This window comes from Anomaloglossus baeobatrachus, chromosome 12, assembly GCF_048569485.1.
Source record: "Anomaloglossus baeobatrachus isolate aAnoBae1 chromosome 12, aAnoBae1.hap1, whole genome shotgun sequence".
Taxonomy (NCBI): Eukaryota; Metazoa; Chordata; class Amphibia; order Anura; family Aromobatidae; genus Anomaloglossus; species Anomaloglossus baeobatrachus.
This window is the reverse complement of record NC_134364.1, coordinates 52,403,110-52,423,065: the sequence shown is the minus strand read 5'-3', so window position 1 is coordinate 52,423,065 and position 19,956 is coordinate 52,403,110. Positions and strand designations below refer to the sequence as shown.

General features: G+C 42.1%; 1 protein-coding gene across 1 annotated transcript in view; it reads right to left on the bottom strand.

The window, feature by feature from the left end:
* TYRO3 (TYRO3 protein tyrosine kinase) overlaps positions 1-19,956 on the bottom strand; it is a 277,637-nt gene that overhangs the window by 144,822 nt on the left and 112,859 nt on the right. Inside the window, exon 5 of the mRNA XM_075330191.1 lies at positions 3,827-3,913. Within this exon, the coding sequence (XP_075186306.1) occupies positions 3,827-3,913 (87 nt within the window). The remainder of the gene's footprint in view (positions 1-3,826; positions 3,914-19,956) is intronic.

Below are 19,956 nucleotides of genomic sequence, written 5' to 3'. Positions count from 1 at the left end.
TAGGTTTAATATTTTGTGGAATAACCCTTGTTTGCAATTACAGCTAATAATCGTCTTTTATAAGACCTGATCAGGCTGGCACAGGTCTCTGGAGTTATCTTGGCCCACTCCTCCATGCAGATCTTCTCCAAGTTATCTAGGTTCTTTGGGTGTTTCATGTGGACTTTAATCTTTAGCTCCTTCCACAAGTTTTCAATTGGGTTAAGGTCAGGAGACTGACTAGGCCACTGCAACACCTTGATTTTTTCCCTCTTGAACCAGGCCTTGGTTTTCTTGGCTGTGTGCTTTGGGTCGTTGTCTTGTTGGAAGATGAAATGACGACCCATCTTAAGATCCTTGATGGAGGAGCGGAGGTTCTTGGCCAAAATCTCCAGGTAGGCCGTGCTATCCATCTTCCCATGGATGCGGACCAGATGGCCAGGCCCCTTGGCTGAGAAACAGCCCCACAGCATGATGCTGCCACCACCATGCTTGACTGTAGGGATGGTATTCTTGGGGTCGTATGCAGTGCCATCCAGTCTCCAAACGTCACGTGTGTGGTTGGCACCAAAGATCTCGATCTTGGTCTCATCAGACCAGAGAACCTTGAACCAGTCTGTCTCAGAGTCCTCCAAGTGATCATGAGCAAACTGTAGATGAGCCTTGACATGACGCTTTGAAAGTAAAGGTAACTTACGGGCTCGTCTGGAACGGAGACCATTGCGGTGGAGTACGTTACTTATGGTATTGACTGAAACCAATGTCCCCACTGCCATGAGATCTTCCCGGAGCTCCTTCCTTGTTGTCCTTGGGTTAGCCTTGACTCTTCAGACAAGCCTGGCCTCGGCACGGTTGGAAACTTTCAAAGGCTGTCCAGGCCGTGGAAGGCTAACAGTAGTTCCATAAGCCTTCCACTTCCGGATGATGCTCCCAACAGTGGAGACAGGTAGGCCCAACTCCTTGGAAAGGGTTTTGTACCACTTGCCAGCCTTGTGACCCTCCACGATCTTGTCTCTGATGGCCTTGGAATGCTCCTTTGTCTTTCCCATGTTGACCAAGTATGAGTGCTGTTCACAAGTTTGGGGAGGGTCTTAATTAGTCAGAAAAGGCTGGAAAAAGAGATAATTAATCCAAACATGTGAAGCTCATTGTTCTTTTTGCCTGAAATACTTCTTAATACTTTAGGGGAACCAAACAGAATTCTTGTGGATTGAGGGGTTGAATAATAAATGACCTTCTGAATAAACTTTTCACAATTTTTTAAAAAAAAAAAAAATAAAAAAAAGAAATAAACATTCTTTTTTGCTGCCGTGCATTTCACACTTCTAGGCTGATCTACAGTCCAAATGTCCCAATGCCAAGTTAATTCCGAATGTGTAAACCTGCTAAATCTGCAGGGGGTTGAATACTACTTGTAGGCACTGTAAAGCAGAGATTCATTTGGTGGCATAGTATAGATTTGTAATCTCAGCTCCTAAGTTTAACAGACTCAAAAGTTTCAATTAGCACAAATGTGTGAGCCGGGAATAATTTTACCAGGACTTCCACTGTGTGTCGACTATGTGGGTGGAAAATGGAGTTTCTTTTTTGGAAATGTTCAGTAATAAATCATTGGTAAACCATGGAAAAATAAACAGAACAGGTACAATCACTGATCCATGAAAAGTCGCTAAATATTTCCCCTTGGACTCCTGCGATAAGAAAGACTTTAATTTGGAAACAAAAAGGCTCATAGTGGAGGAAGGGAGATGCCTGTAGCTCCTAAAGGAAATGTGTGAAGAAAAGTTTTCATCCAAGTCCAAAGCAGATGTGATTAGCAGACATTTTATGGATATACGTGTGCCTTATTAAGTTTGAAACTTGGAATTCTTCTTGGTCAAACGGTCGGGAGGGCACAAGGGGCAAGTGTCCTAAGGAGTCCACCATAACTCTATCCATATCCAGGTAATTGGAGGTGAAAAGGTGGCCATTGTCTAAGGGGATCCTCTCACTTGGCTTTCTTCAATAAATCCTACAGACTTAAAGGGGTTGTCCAAAAATCAAAAAACATATCACTTTTCTACAGTATAGGTGATAATAGTCTGATCACTGGAGGGCCTATTAATGAGACACCCAATTATAAGAACGTGGGCTCAATGTCACCTGCTCAAATTAATTCATAGTTCAAAGTCTAAAGGACTGATAAACATAGCTAAGTGCTTGGTGGTCTTCATTAGTAGGCTGGACCTATCAGACTGATTTTTTTTTCTGTGGAACAACCCCTTTAAGTAGACAGGGCAACGTGCACATCACGCTACTTTTCCTATATATGGCAACAATAAGTGGTCAGATGGTGGTCAATGTCCCACGTCACTGCCGTGCGCTTTCCAGATACACACAAGTCGATTACTACTACGGTGCTGGAACCTGTTCACATTGCAGAGTCCAACAGGCAACATGGTCTCTTAGGCCCAGTGCCCATGCTGTGTAGTTTTGACGCATATTTTCAGAAATCTGCAGCAAAATCTGCATGTCCATTGTGAAGCCAGCTAAGTCTATGAGAATTCAGAAGTGCTGTGCCAAAGTTGCTCATTTTTCCCTTGCGTATTTGGTGCAGATTTGGTGCAGAAAAAAAGAAATCTTTACCAAATACACAAAGGAAAAATACTCAACGTGAGCAAAGCACTTCTGAATTCTCATAAACTTTGCTGGCTTCACAATGGACATTCAGATTTTGCTGCACATTTCTGAAAATCTGCCTCAAAATCCACGTCAAAATATGCAGCGTGGGCACTGGGCCTTAGTGCTCAGCTCTGCTGGGCGTCGGCTGAGTTGTTTCACTGCTCCCAGCTGTGCAAGAGTTAATCCTCTTTGGAGCAGTGTGCAACTCTTCTGAGAGTCAGGTTGCTGATTACCATCCTCAGCTGGTCTCTTCTTCAGCTGGGGAGTGTAGTAGGAGATTGCCGAAGATAGCTTCAGCGATCCTGGTCTCAGTGGTGGGAATGTTTCCCCTGTTGTGAGTTCATTCCCTACCCATTTCTTTATTCCCTTGTACACATATTGTCTCCCCTTTGTGTTTGACTGCAGTGTGTACAAGGTGTTGTCCTCCCTTGTCCATGTCTTTTCTGTGGGGTTTTGTTACTGAATTTCCAGCCTGCTCCCAGGGTAGGGGGGGGGGAGTAAGATCAGGGCTCGGACAGGAGTCAGGGTCACGCTGGGGGCTCGCATCTGGCTACCATCAAGCTTACCTCCGATATAAGGGACAGCACAGGATCTCAGGTCTGAGGGCCAGTCTAGGAGCCCCTATTCCGTCTGTACATACCCCGTGCCATTCACTCATCAATGTTTGTATTTAGTTGAATGGTGATCATTAAAAGGGCAAAAATGTTCTCATCTTAATGAACCTTTATGTAGGCTGAACAATTTTGAAAGCAGCAGGTATGACCAATGGCCTAAGAGGGAACCAGTCCGAATAAACACGCCGAGCTATCTGCAGCCATCAGGTTATAGGGCACATTGTAAAATAAAAATTCATAGAACTTAGGAGTCCAGTGGGCGGAGTTATAAAAGAGGGAAAACTGTTGATCAGTTGACAAGATTTTGACTTCAATTAATAAAATACAAATGATATAGAAGCTTTTCCTACAAATCAATAGATCAACGAGCTCAGCTCTATCAGGTTTATAACCTGCTGTCTGCAGATAGGACTGCTTGTACAATGTGACAGGTTCACGGTTTCCATGAATTTTTTATTAGTGCTGTATGTCACAATTTATTACATTATTTGCATATAACAAGTACTTCTACAATGTATAACTGTATTCACTATGACGTATTTTTACCAAAATGACAATAAAAGCAATCTCACCTTTGACATGAACAATGGCGGCTCTGGAGGAAGAGACCCCCTTGGAGTTGTGAGCGTCACATGAGAACACAGTAGTTTGATGAATTCCTGTACAATAATGAATAAAGCATTATTAGAAATGGTGAGACCCTTATTCCATCTATTAAATATGGTTATAAAGAGGAATGTGCCATCAGAAGATTACCTAGTGTTCAAATCAGGCTTTTATGTTAAATGTTTGTTGTTGTTTTTTTAAAAATTCTAAAATTAAAAATAATTATTATCCTTGCAATAGTCACACTGACCACTAAGGTTATTCTAGATTAACGCTTCCAGACCTTTAAAAAGGAAAATCACATGTATATTAGCAGCAATGATCAGACTCCGCCCTATTTTTTGTATTGAAGCATTTAATAAGAGAGTCAATTAATTGCAAATGATGGATCTTCAGTTACCAGCTATACAGTGTGTCCACCCATATCCTGTCCACCACCATTAACTTGAGAACGGCGGCAGCTATGGGCATAAAAGTGGTGTCTAGGTATAGTAAAGTAGCCATGCACTGCGCAATGAAACCACCTATAGCGCCACCTGGTGGAAAACAACGGAGTTAGCATTTTTATCTCGAAAACGGAACGAGAGAGAAAAAAAGTGATTTACAAAGTTGTAGGGCATCATCAATTCAATACGAATCGACACCTTGCATACAGAAATGCTATGATATGAAACCCATGACCCCCCCCAAAACATTGAATGCTGGTCACGCCTATGGCGCTCAATTAACTTTGATGCTCAAAGTGGCGACCGTCAGCTGCAATGCACATCTGGACTCTGGACAGCATACTGTATCTTGCTGCACAATGTGCAATATGGAAGATGACACATTGTGCAATATGGAAGATGACACGTTTGCACAAGCATCTGTGATACGTCGTCGTAGGTCCTGCAATGTGACCTCACAGAAAGAAGTCCAATGGGGTCAGGTCAGGTGAGCGTGGAGGCCACTCCACGTAGCCACCATACCAAACGACGTGTAGGAAGGTCTCTATGAGGTATCGTTTCACGTCCGCAGCCTTGTGAGGTTTACACGTTCTAATCATAGCATTTCTGTATGCAAGGTGTCGATTCGTATTGAATTGATGATTCCCTACAACTTTGTAATTCACTTTTTTATCTCTCTCTCATTCCATTTTCTAAATAAAAATGCTAACTCCGTTATTTTCCACCAGGTGGCGCTATAGGTGGTTTCATTGCGTAGCGCATGGCTACTTTACTATACCTAGACACCACCTCTACGCCTATAGCTGCCGCTGTTCTCAAGTTAATAGCGGTGGACAGGATATGGGTTGACACACTGAATATAGAGGTGTCACCTAGAATTGTAACTCTGCCTGTGAGGATAATGAGACTACTGAAAAGTTTTCCACACTGAATAGAAAGTCCAGTCTAAAAACAGCCCCACTGGCCAGTGTGAAAATTGCATTAATTCAATATATACATTTTCATTTAAACACAAAGATATGCCAAAAGAAAAAAAATAAATGTCTCTAAATCACATGTTCATTTATTTAGGTTTTATTTTAAAGGGAATCTGTCAGCAGGTATTTGCTATGTAATGTGATAGTAGTATGATGTAAGGAGAGAGACCCTGATTCCGGCAATGTGTCACTTTGTTTACTGGGTGCAGCAGTTATCATAGAATCACACTTTTTTCTGTTGCAGATCTAGCAGAACTCAGTTGTTGCGCTGTATATAACCCGGCCCACACCACAGCTTTCTATGTACATTGTACAGTGATATAGAGCTGTTAATCATTGCTACTGGTGGGGTTGCACCAGGAAGCAGGTAGGTTGTCCTCTAGCAATAATCTTCTGCTGATAAAACAATTATTGCATTGAAACAGCCAAACAGAGCCTAGTAAGTGACATCGCTGGAAGCTGTCTCTGCCCGTACATCATGGCGCTCTCCTCAGATTACAAAGCAAAAGTCTGCTGACAGATTCCATTTAAGATCAAGAGTGGCCCAATGAAGGGCTAAAAAGACAGCACTGGAGGGCAATAAAACCTAATTCGATGCATACAAATCAATTACAAAATTAAGGGGTTCTTAAAAAAAATAAATAAAATAAAAATGTAAAGCTCATTTGTATAATAGTGCTAACCTGAAGTACAACCAACAGTGAATTGCACAGAAAACCTCATTATAGGGACCTAATAAAAATTAAGCGCCATTGTAAACTTAGTATAAATGTAATGCCCTAACAGTGTGTAGACCTACAGCGTGTTTCACCAAGCTTCATCAGGGGGTGTAGACAATAGATCATTTTTAGGATAACTTAAATGCATGGGGGAGAGAAGAGTTGGCTATAAAAAGTAAACCAAATCAGATTCTCATTTTTTAAAACATTTTAAAATCTAAGCAGAGAAAACTCATTGGTTGGTTTCGGCAATCGCTCCACAAACTGGTTTAACTAATAAGAGAATTTTTCTGACATTATGACTTTATGCATATGGCTTGTGTTTTTCATGCTAGATATGGCGAGGTACCCAGCAAATGGTGAAAGGGAAGGGAGACCTTGTTGTCTTGCTAAATTCTACTAAAAAGAGGGCTGAAAGCCCGTACTTACGAAGCGCTCACTGATATCCTAATCAGAATATATTTTGGGAATTGATATCCTAAAATGGATGACTCTTAATCTAACCGAAGGAAAATTCTCCTTTGGGGTTATGTCTTGTCATAAGGAAATGCAGATTTCACATTATATCAATGATATAATGATACAAGGACAAGATGAGCAAAGTGTGAAAGATCAATTGACAAAACTGGTTGCTCATATGAGGAGTAAAGGATGGGAAATCAGTGATGCCAAGGTTCAAGGACCGTCTCAGGTGGTAACATTTCTAGGGATTCAGTGGAACAAGGGGCACAGAGAGATCTTGCCCAATGCCAGACAGAAAATTATTAATTTTCCGGTCCCTAAATCCAAACAGGAGACTCAGTCTTATATTGGATTGTTTGATTTTTGGAGACAACATATCCCTCATTTGGGACAAATGTTGGCTCATTTGTACAAAGTAACGAGGAAAAAATATGACTTCCACTGGGGAGAGGAACAGCAAAATGTGTTTGAGATGGTCAGGGAAGTGTGGCAAGACATTGAAGGGATTATTCAATCTACCAAGACCACTGTATTTCATGTCGATGCTCATGTCCCTACTAACTCACTTGAATGTTTGTTTAATTCAGAAGCAGATAAAGCAGCAGCCATCAGACAAGTCAGTCCAACAGTTGACAAGGCAAGGTACAGCTGTTTGGGCACACCAGAAAGAGCGACACCTTATTCAGCAGGTTTAGACCTCAGTACATTGGAAACTGTCGTGGTACCCCCAGGTAAGGTAAAACCAATTTCAAAAGGATTGGGTTGCCAGATACCAAAGGATCATTATGGTCAAATAGCCACTCCTAGTTTAGTGTTAAAAGGAGCCATAGTGGTGGGAGGGGTAATAGAGGCAGATTATCAGGGAGAAATCAAGGTACTGATGCTAAATTTGGGAAATGAACCTTTGATATTGATGAAACACCAGAAGGTGGCTCAGATGTTAATAATTCTAATAAACTTGTCTGAAATAAGAGAAGGAACTGCCCCGGCAGAATTAACAATACGGGGTATTAAAGGTTTTGGATCCTCTAATATTACAAATGTAGGAGCAAAAATATGGATTCAAAACCTCCAAGGACCGCCCTCAGAGACAGAGGTAATAGCGGTCGGAAAAGATCGTACTCTCCTGATAATGAGACCAGGAGTGGAGAAGTGGGAATATGTCCCACAAGAAAAATGTTATTTACGAGAATAATAGTGTATCTTTATTTGCAGAAGGTGTGGTAAATAAGTGGAATCCATGGTATCGGTTACTGGGAAGAGCTCGATAGTGATGAGATGGAGAAATTCCTGTGTTTGATGTTTGCCTCTCTGGTCGTTGGATGGACAAGTCTACATCAGGAGGAACCTGTGGCGAATGAATTTCTGATGCACCATCACATTTTCAACACACAGATTGCTGGATCTGTACACATTCTTCGGTTACAGCCACCAGTATCCCTTATCTGGATGTCCCGGTATCGATGGAGGAAATCTTAAAGTAGAAAAGTTGTTCTGATCATCTTGCTGATAAAGACACTCAAAGTGTTCGTCTATAGAATACTACAGTACCCATTTCCATAGTGGGATGGATCAATCTTCCATGGTGGCAAGGCAATTTGAATACAACAGTCACCAATTTGCAATATCTGGCTTTTAAGGGAGGAATTTGGGTACTAAGAAATAAGACTGGACTGACTAACCTGGGATTCATCTCTATAGAGAATATAAAAATAAGTTTTGGGACAGCTATAAATACTGTAGATGCTTTTAAACCCAGCTTAGTGGAAAGGACAATTCATGATATGTTATGGCCTTATGCCAATATGTTCATAAATGGGTCTAGTGAAACCTGTAGTAACATATCGGGAAATGTAATGTGTAATGATTCCTTTGAATATCGAGCAAATGCCAAAACACATGATATTCAAGGGAGCTTTTCAGATAATATTGCTTTTAGTTTTAATATACATAGTAGTGAAAGTGATTATATTTGTGATTCAACGTTTATCTAAACAAACAAAGAAAACAAAATTTGTGGCAAACAATATTTCTTGGTCATGGTATGGTATATTCCGAGTGATCTTCTTCTAGTGGAATACTGATGATGGAAAATAATCCCTGGGATCAAGGACCGATTGTGATACCAATGTGATATGACTGAAGTATGAATTTGATTAGATAGGGATCATAATCAAAAGATAGGAGTGATCCCAGATATTATTTGACCTATCAATAATTCAGTATCAAAAAGATGTCCTTTGGATGGCCAATAATGATGACCAAGGAATACATGTCAACCAGGTTTTGACAGTTTTTAGATAATAAGGAAGTAACATTTACAGTTCCACTTACCGGAAACTTGTGGTTAGCTTAAAGACAGGTTTAAGGAAGCTTGCATATGAAATTTACGGCTCATTGCAATATTTCACTAACACTATGGTTAAACTGTGGTCAGCCAGTTGTCAACTGGCAGGATGTGCAGGAAATGTGCAGGAAGCTGCCGGTGCCCACAACAGTTTGTGGTCAAGTTACATGAACATGACTCAGCTGTCACATGCTGGTGACCATTTTAAACACAACCTACAAAGTTTCCTATAAAAATACACCGGACTCGTTTAATGTTAGGGAAAACCTTCCAGGACATTGAAGTGTACGTACGCACTGTTCCTGTGATGCAAGATGCCATGTTTCCTTATCATTAAATCGAGTTCCCTCCGATGTGAAAGGATTGCTACAACAAACGGTAATGTTGATGCATATTTCTGTTATTGTATAAGATTCTAAATGCCTATGTACCATTAACTATTCATGTGCTATTAAAATAAATAGTATCTTGCTATAAAGAATATTAGTATTCGTGCCTGATTAGGATATCAGTGAGCGCTTCGTAAGTACGGGCTTTCAGCCCCCTTTTTAGTAGAATTTAGCAAGACATAAATGCCGGTGCAGTTCCTTCTCTTATTTCAGACAAGTTTATTGGAATTATTAACATCTGAGCCACCTTCTGGTGTTTCATCAATATCAAAGGTTCATTTCCCAAATTTAGCATCAGTACCTTGATTTCTCCCTGATAATCTGCCTCTATTACCCCTCCCACCACTATGGCTCCTTTTAACACTAAACTAGGAGTGGCTATTTGACCATAATGATCCTTTGGTATCTGGCAACCCAATCCTTTTGAAATTGGTTTTACCTTACCTGGGGGTACCACGACAGTTTCCAATGTACTGAGGTCTAAACCTACTGAATAAGGTGTCGCTCTTTCTGGTGTGCCCAAACAGCTGTACCTTGCCTTGTCAACTGTTGGACTGACTTGTCTGATGGCTGCTGCTTTATCTGCTTCTGAATTAAACAAACGTTCAAGTGAGTTAGTAGGGACATGAGCATCGACATGAAATACAGTGGTCTTGGTAGATTGAATAATCCCTTCAATGTCTTGCCACACTTCCCTGACCATCTCAAACACATTTTGCTGTTCCTCTCCCCAGTGGAAGTCATATTTTTTCCTCGTTACTTTGTACAAATGAGCCAACATTTGTCCCAAATGAGGGATATGTTGTCTCCAAAAATCAAACAATCCAATATAAGACTGAGTCTCCTGTTTGGATTTAGGGACCAGAAAATTAATAATTTTCTGTCTGGCATTGGGCAAGATCTCTCGGTGCCCCTTGTTCCACTGAATCCCTAGAAATGTTACCACCTGAGCCGGTCCTTGAACCTTGGCATCACTGATTTCCCATCCTTTACTCCTCATATGAGCAACCAGTTTTGTCAATTGATCTTTCACACTTTGCTCATCTTGTCCTTGTATCATTATATCATTGATATAATGTGAAATCTGCATTTCCTTATGACAAGACATAACCCCAAAGGAGAATTTTCCTTCGGTTAGATTAAGAGTCATCCATTTTAGGATATCAATTCCCAAAATATATTCTGGTATAGGTACTACCAGTACCGTATACTCCTTGATAGGTAAATTACCTATCGTCAAAGCTACCTGTGTCTGAACCCCGGTGATCAATTGACCACCTAGTCCAGCAATTTTTACTCGAGGTCCTTTTATTTTTTCTGGGTTTCCATGAATTAAAGTAGCCTCCGCCCCCGTGGCAATCAAAGCTGGGACTCTTTGAACATTTCCCCCTTTCCAATGTATGCTAAGATTGACGTAGGGACGTTCGTCCCTTTTTATCAATAGGGGGGCTTGGCTGGCTACCTATGGTAAATCACTTCCTTCTGAACTTTCATTTACACAGACTTCAGTCTGTGTATTAGCCCTTCCTTCCGTGACCTTTGTGGCCACGGCTGCAGCCAGTTCTTCCCATGGATAAACTGACTGAAAATCTTCCCAAGACACATTCTTTGGGGGTTTTTCCCCTTTTCCTTCTGATTTCTTTACCTTGGGGGTTTTTGAGCCCCCTTCCACATTTGTAGTGGTCACTTTCTTTGCAGATATAACTTTCTGTTTGTACAACTTCCATGATTCTCCTGTCTCCTTTCCATCAATCCTTTCCTTATTGATCCCGGCTTTAAGCAAAGCCTGGAACATGTCTTTGCGAGACACTCGTGGGGCCTTCCCTACTGATTTCTCTTTCCAATCAGGATTGTTTGGCTTACTGTTACCAACATGGCCTCCAGGGGACGATTTATCCCACTGTCCCATATCCTGTAACTCCCTCATCCTCCCTAGAACTACACCGATTGATTCTCCAGTCAGCGCTACAGTTAAGGTTAAAATAACTGTTTTGTATGCTGGAGGAGCATGTTCAACCAGTCTATTTCTTATGCTGGCTGTCAATGGGTACTGGAGATAATCATCATCCATTCCCAAAAGAGGAAGAGCATTCCTCATTGCTTCTTCCTTCAGCCTTTCCATACCATCTTTTAAGGTATACCAAGGTTTATCATTGATAGGAAAGTCTGCTTCTGATGGATATTTGTCCAGAAAAGCATGGGCTAAGATCATGATTAACCCCTTCACGACCGCGGGCAGTAAAATTACGTCCTATTTTAACGTGACTTAACGACCAGGGACGTAATTTTACTGCCTAAACTTCATTTGATTGCCGTGGCCATAGCAACGGCTTTCAAATGATGTCCCCTGCTGTTTTTTACAGCAGGGGACCTTTGCTTGACCCCAGGGGGGGCGGCATCGCCACCCCCTATCGACGATCGATGTGATTGGCTGTTCAAATCTGAACCGCCAACCACATCGATCGCACTAATTTCGGTAAAACTAATGCCCGAATTAGTGCGATCCTGTGAGATCCAGGTATGACATGCCGCAGCTGCTGCAGCATATCATAGGTGGACCTCAAACATGCCGCCCCCAGCCCCTGCAGCACTGATTGGAGCGATCGTGCTATGACGCGCAATCGCTCCAATCAGTGTGCAGTGGGGCGGTCTGATCTGCCGGTGGCCGCCCTCCCCAGGCCTGTGCTGGCCTGCGAGCCCTCCCCCAACATGTCTGCAGCGTGCAGTGGCTGGTACTTGTGGTACCACGCCACCGCCGCTGCTGCCGCCGCCGCCGCCTCTGCTGTCACCGCTGCTGCTGCACGTGAGTACTGTGCTCACTTTGCAGCCCGTGCGCGCTCCCGTGGTGCCCCTGCGCGCTGCCGTGATAGCCCCTGCCGTGCCCCCCCCCCGCGATCTGCTCCCCCCCAACCCCCCCCCCCGACATCCCGATCTGCTCCCCCCGCGATCTGACTGCCTCCCCCATTATCTCTGTTCTGTTTCTGCAGCTCCCTCTCCGGTCTCCCCCTCTGCTCTCCCCCCTCCCCCTCTGCTCTCCCCCCCCTCTGCTCTCAACCCCCCCTCTGCTCTCGCCCCCCCCCTCTCCCCCTCTGCTCTCCCCCGACGTCCTCTTACCTGTCTTCACCGGCCTGATCACATCTGCGTCCATCGCTGGGTCCTTCCTGGGCATTCTGCTGATCTGCCTGCTGCTCCTGTGAAGCTGTCCATCTCTCTGCCATCTGTTCCTCTGCAGCTCTTCTGGTCAGTGATCCTCCTGCTAGTCCTCTGGGTACTGTGAGTATAACTTTTTTTTTTTTTTTTTCGTATCCCCTGTCCATTTTTACACCTCATCCGTCCGTGCGTCCCGCCGAGCGCTGATCAGGGATGCAGATAACGGATCGGCATCCCTGCTCAATTTTTTGCGTGACTTTTTTTTCCGTATCCCCGACGCTTTTTGTATCGCATCCGTTCGTGCGTCCCGCCAAGCGCTGATCAGGGATGCAGATAACGGATCGGCATCCATGGTCAATTTTTGGCGTGACTTTTAACCGTATCCCCAACGCTTTTTGTATCGCATCCGTCCGTGCGTCCCGCCAAGCGCTGATCAGGGATGCACATAACGGATCGGCATCCGTGGTCAGTTTTTGGCGTGACTTTTTTCCGTATTCACGACGCTTTTTGTATCGCATCCGTCCGTGCGTCCCGCCAAGCGCTGATCAGGGATGCACATAACGGATCGGCATCCGTGGTCACTTTTTGACGTGACTTTTTTTCCGTATTCACGACGCTTTTTGTATCGCATCCGTCCGTGCGTCCCGCCGAGCGCTGATTAGGGATGCAGATAACTGATCGGCATCCCTGCTCAATTTTTGGCATGACTTTTTTCCGTATTTGCGACGCTTTTTGTATCGCATCCGTCCGTGCATCCCGCCAAGCGCTGATCAGGGATGCACATAACGTATCTGCATCCATGGTCAATTTTTGGCGTGACTTTTTTTTTTACGTATCCCCGACGCTTTTTTTTTATCGCATCCGACCGTGCGTCCTGCAGCGGCCGATCAGTGCACTGCGTCTGTGCGTTTGAAAAGTCAAATGGCGTTCCTTGTCTTCTGAGCCCCGCCATGCGCTCAAACAATTACTTTCCACCACATATGAGGTATCTGCGTACTCAGGAGAAATTGCACAATACGTTTTATGGTGCATTTTTTCCTGTTACCCTTGTGAAAAAAAAAGCTACCTAGTTGAAGCAACCGTTTTGTGGTAAAAAAAAAATATTTTCTTTTCACGGCTCAACGCTATAAACTTCTGTGAAGCCCCCAGGTGTTCAAAGTGCTCACCAAACATCTAGAAAAATTATTTGAGGGCTCTAGTTTCCAAAATGGTGTCACTTGTGGGGAAGCTCCACTGTTTAGGCACCATAGGGGGTCTCCAAACGTGACATGGCGTCCGCTAATGATTCCAACCAATTTTGCTGTCAAATGGCGCTCCTTCTCTTCTGGAGCCCGCCATGCGCCCAAACAATTACTTTCCACCACATATGAGGTATCTGCGTACTCAGGAGAAAATGCACAATACATTTTATGGTGCATTTTTTCCTGTTACCCTTGTGAAAAAAAAAGCTACCTAGTTGAAGCAACCGTTTTGTGGTAAAAAAAAAAAAAAATTCTTTTCACGGCTCAACGCTATAAACTTCTGTGAAGCCCCCAGGTGTTCAAAGTGCTCACCAAACATCTAGAACAATTATTTGAGGGCTCTAGTTTCCAAAATGGGGTGACTTGTGGGGGAGCTCCATTGTTTAGGCACCTCAGGGGGTCTTCATACCCCACATGGCGTCCGCTAATGAGTGCAGCTAATTTTGCACTCAAAAATTCAAATGGCGCTCCTTGCCTTCCGAGCACTGCCGTGTGTCCAAAGATTTGATTTCCACCACATATGAGGTATCTGCGTATTCAGGAGAAAATGCACAATACATTTTATGGTGCATTTTTTCCTGTTACCCTTGTGAAAAAAAAAGCTACCTAGTTGAAGCAACCGTTTTGTTGTAAAAAAAATTTTTTTTCTTTTCACGGCTCAACGCTATAAACTTCTGTGAAGCCCCCAGGTGTTCAAAGTGCTCACCAAACATCTAGAACAATTATTTGAGGGCTCTAGTTTCCAAAATGGGGTCACTTGTGGGGGAGCTCCATTGTTTACGCACCTCAGGGGGTCTTCAAACCCGACATGGCGTCCGCTAACAGGTGCAGCTAATTTTGCGTTCAAAAATTCAAATGGCGCTCCTTCCCTTCCGAGCTCCGCCGTGCGCCCAAACAATTGATTTTTACCACATATGGGGTATCAGCGTACTCAGGAGAACATGCACAATAAATTGTATTGTGTACTTTCTCTTTTCTCCCTTGTAAAAATGAAAATTTTATGGCTAAAGTAACATTTTTGTGTTAAAAAGTAAAATTTTCATTTTTTCCTTCCACATTGCTTTGGTTCCTGTGAAGCACCTAAAGGGTTAATAAACTTATTGGATGTGGTTTTGAGCAGTGTGAGGGGTGTAGTTTTTAGAATGGGGTCACTTTTGGGTATTTTCTGTCACCTAGGCCTCTCAAAGTCACCTCAAATGTAATGTGGTCCCTAAAAAAAATTATGTTGTAAATTTTGTTGGAAAAATGAGAATTTGCTGATGACCTTTGACCCCTTCTAACTTCCTAACGGAAAAAAAATTTGTTTCGAAAATTGCGCTGATGTAAAGTTGACAGGTGGGAAATGTTATTTAGTAACTATTTTGTGTGACATATCTCTCAGATTTATGGGCATAAATTTTCAAAGTTTGAAAATTGCAAAATTTTCAAAATTTTTGCCAAATTTCCTAAATTTTCACAAATAAACGCAAAAAATATCGGCCTAAATTTACAACTGACATGAAGTACAATATGTCACGAAAAAACAATCTCAGAATCGCCAGGATCCGTTTAAGCGTTCCAGAGTTATAACCTGTCAAAGTGACACTGGTCAGAATTGCAAAAAATGGCCCGGTCATTAGGGTGTTTTAGTGGCCGGGGGTGAAGGGGTTAAGTTTTGAGTACCATGCTCATTATGATCAACAAAATAATTTTTTATTGATCTCTGAATTACTGGGTCACGAGACATGGTGACAAATTTTGCCACGTCTCCGGCGTCAAAGTGCACTCCACCTCCTCCGAGATCGTGCACCCTGACCAACCAGGGAATTTCTCCTTCTCCTGGTTTTTGTCTAAACTGTATTAAAATGCTATCAACTTCTCCCTGAGAGTAATCTTCAATGGTTACTCGATTTTTTACATGAGGAATCGTTCTCTCATTTGTGATGGCATTACCATCTTCGTCATATTGCAGATTCCCCTGACCATCCCGGACATGTTCCCGGATGATCTCATTCTCTGTCCTCTCTAGGCGCCTCCTTACGGGATTAGCCTGAATCTTCCCTTTAGGGTAATCCTCCTCATCAGATGATGAAGATGAATCCCACACATCCCCATCCCAAGTATCGGGATCCCAGTTTATAGAAGCTGAGACGATACTTTTATGTACTTTGGTTTTATTTACTTTTCCTCTTCTTTTCTTGTACTTATTTTGAGCAATTTTTATGGCAGCTTTTTCTGCCACATTCTGATAATGTTCCAATTTATCCTTCAACAGTCTGGTATTACATTCCATAACTGTTTTCAGGCAACCTAATTCTATCATCTTTTGTTCCATCTGGGAACTTTTCTTCTGCATCTTTAGATTACGCTCATGCATTACACTATATGCACTTGCCAAAATCCAGATGTGCCATCCTAAAGACACTACATCACCTGCTTTCACAGGGACACTACCGAATACATTCACAACATCAGTAGCTTCACTACCCTTAAGCTTATCCTGCCATTGTTTGCGCCGTGCTAAAGACACTACATCACCTGTTTTCACAGGGACACTACCGAATACATTCACAACATCAGTAGCTTCACTACCCATAAGCTTGTCCTGCCATTGTTTGCGCCGTGCTAAAGACACTACATCACCTGTTTTCACAGGGGCACTACTGAGTACATTCACAACATCAGTAGCTTCACTACCCATAAGCTTGTCCTGCCATTGTTCTACCAATCCACAAGACACTACATCACCTGTTTTCACAGGGGCACTACTGAGTACATTCACAACATCAGTAGCTTCACAACCCTTGAGCTTATTCTGCCATTGTTCTGCCAATCCACAATTGACCAATTCATGTGCTATAAGATTGTAGGGAGCCTCAATCCAGGTGGGGATCTCCACAACAACCTCCTTAACATTATCCTTACGTTTTCTGAACATTTTGACACTATGCAAAAAGATTGAAAAAATATATCTGGAAATTTGCCAAATATATGTTTTTAACTTCTAAATTACAAAAATTCGTTAATTACTTCTTATAGAAGTAATCCTGCCGACTACGCCAATTTATGTCTTGCTAAATTCTACTAAAAAGGGGGCTGAAAGCCCGTACTTACGAAGCGCTCACTGATATCCTAATCAGGCACGAATACTAATATTCTTTATAGCAAGATACTATTTATTTTAATAGCACATGAATAGTTAATGGTACATAGGCATTTAGAATCTTATACAATAACAGAAATATGCATCAACATTACAGTTTGTTGTAGCAATCCTTTCACATCGGAGGGAACTCGATTTAATGATAAGGAAACATGGCATCTTGCATCACAGGAACAGTGCGTACGTACACTTCAATGTCCTGGAAGGTTTTCCCTAACATTAAACGAGTCCGGTGTATTTTTATAGGAAACTTTGTAGGTTGTGTTTAAAATGGTCACCAGCATGTGACAGCTGAGTCATGTTCATGTAACTTGACCACAAACTGTTGTGGGCACCGGCAGCTTCCTGCACATTTCCTGCACATCCTGCCAGTTGACAACTGGCTGACCACAGTTTAACCATAGTGTTAGTGAAATATTGCAATGAGCCGTAAATTTCATATGCAAGCTTCCTTAAACCTGTCTTTAACCTAACCACAAGTTTCCGGTAAGTGGAACTGTAAATGTTACTTCCTTATTATCTAAAAACTGTCAAAACCTGGTTGACATGTATTCCTTGGTCATCATTATTGGCCATCCAAAGGACATCTTTTTGATACTGAATTATTGATAGGTCAAATAATATCTGGGATCACTCCTATCTTTTGATTATGATCCCTATCTAATCAAATTCATACTTCAGTCATATCACATTGGTATCACACTTGTGTCTAAAGAAGGGGGAGATGATGACCCTTGACCAAGCCTACCACTGGGCCCTTAATTTAGGGTAAGACCTTGCTCAACCATGATATTTGGTGCACTGAAGTAAATACAGTCAGTAGAAAGAGTTGAACTTCAGCACCCATACAGGAAAAAAGGATGAGCTAAAAAACCTGATTTGTATCACAATAAAACCAAAATCAAAAAGATTACTTTTTTTTTTACAGGTTTTTTCCTGTATGAGTGCCAAAGTTCAACTTTTTCTATCGCTGGCCCCTAGCTTCCTTCTCCACCCTATATAGGTTCAGCACCTATGCGCCAAACAGGATACCTGACCCTAGGCTGACTCTGATCTGGGCCCTAGATAAGCATCAGATGGGATGAGCTCTTCGTCAACCCCACTAAGAGCTAAAAGGACACCCAGGAATAAAATTATATCCAAGAAGATTCAGGGAGAGGGACTGCAACACGTAAAGTTACTCCAGATGGATGCAAGCCAACTGCTTGCACTCAGGATCTGTACGACGTTAGAGCTATGACCTGCATAGACCAGAAGGGAATTTGGCTTTGTGCGCACTTTGCTTTTTACCTGCTTTTTACCTGCTTTTTCAACTGCAGCGTTTAATGCCAAAATGGTTGTGTTCTGCTTTTCAAGCAAAGTCTATGGGAATTTGGGTTTCTTGTCCGCACTATGCAGTTCAAACTGCAGCCTTTTTGTTGCAGAACTTTGGTCAAAAACTCACCTTTGCAGGGCAAAATCCAAATGGCAAAAACAATTGTCCTGTTTTTGTTTTTGCCATTTGGGTTTTGCCCTGCAAAGGTGAGTTTTTGACCAAAGTTCTGCAACAAAAAGACTGCAGTTTGAACTGCAAAGTGCGGACAAGAAAACCAAATTCCCATAGACTTTGCTTGAAAAGCAGAACACAACCATTTTGGCATTAAACGCTGCAGTTGAAAGAGCAGGTAAAAAGCAGGTAAAAAGCAAAGTGCGCACATAGCCTTAGAGTATTTAAGGACACAAAAGGGAAATGCTGATGAAAACAGCTGAAAGGGTGAGGAACTCTGCAGGGTCCTAAAGGGAAAAGAATAAACCCCAAGCAGAGGAGATACATAAGATACTATGTACATCAAACAGGAATAATAGAAAGTCAAGGAGCAGATTGTGCAGCCAAACACTGCGACTTTCTATAGCCAGACACCACAGGCCTGTCAGTAACCCGAGACCCATCCATGACAATATTACATATTTGTGCATTGCATGGATCAATAATATAACGCCCACGACTTTGCTGTGTGCATAACACCTAAAACTGATGGCATAAAGATTCAATATCTTGAAAGTATGTACAAAAAGGCATGAAGGAGTCTGTCTGATCAGAAGGAGTAGTCATCATCTACCAGGGGGAATCCATAGAGAAATATGCCCTCTTTGTCTCGGTAGATTGTGCCACTGATAATACTCCAGATATCCTTCAAATCATTGCAATATGCAATATATATATTATTCTTATTATATATATATATATATATATATATATATATATATATACACATACATATATATACACATACATATATACACATATATATATATATATATGAGATAGATAGATAGAGAGAGATGAGCCAATAGCTGCACAATAATTACAATGGGCTGCAGATAATATGGCATTTTTACCCCAATAAATGAAAATATTTATGCAGCAGCTGTAATCACCGGAACACACAAACATCCTGAACAATGGGTTCAGAGCAATTGAGTTAATGTCCATTGTTCTGTTTGCTTCACAGAGCAAAACAATGGACAACATCCAATTTCTTCTACTGTATGATTTGGTGAACTTGGCACCCGCACATTTACAATTTAACGCTAAGCAAGTCTTAGCTGGATTGTTGGGACAAGTACAAAACATTTTGTAGAACATGACATACAATCAAGTCACAAGCGAGCAGACCAATGAACCGAAACCGCTAACGTGCAAAGTAACAAGCTCGAGACTGGCGGAAAGCATAGAAGGAAGTAAAGGCAGCAAAATACATGATGCCCCCACTTTCTAATTTTTATATTAATTTTTTTCATCAGATCCATGTTTAAATGTGTTAATTACACCATAAAGGAGTTTCCACAAATACATTTCTGGTTGAATTAGTTTGGCACAGGCTACTAGACAATGATGGGGGCAGAACAATATGATGGTTCTGTTGCCATGTGTAGTATATATTATCGCCAGCAAATACCCCAATATTCAAAGAGTGGTGTGCATCTGATAATGACATATATGCCAGCATAAAAATCAAATCACCCGACAAACAGCTGATACTTTGCCGATTTTCGGTTAATCTAAAAGGGCTTTTTGATAGCTCAGCTAATTGATTTTAAAATTACAACTGAAGCTTAAAAAATACATTAAAAGGGATATTCCCTACATTGTTAGTTAGGGCTGCACGGTGGCTCGGTGGCTCAGTGGTTAGCACTGCAGTCTTGCAACGCTGGGGTCCTGGCTTCAAATCCCACCAAGGAT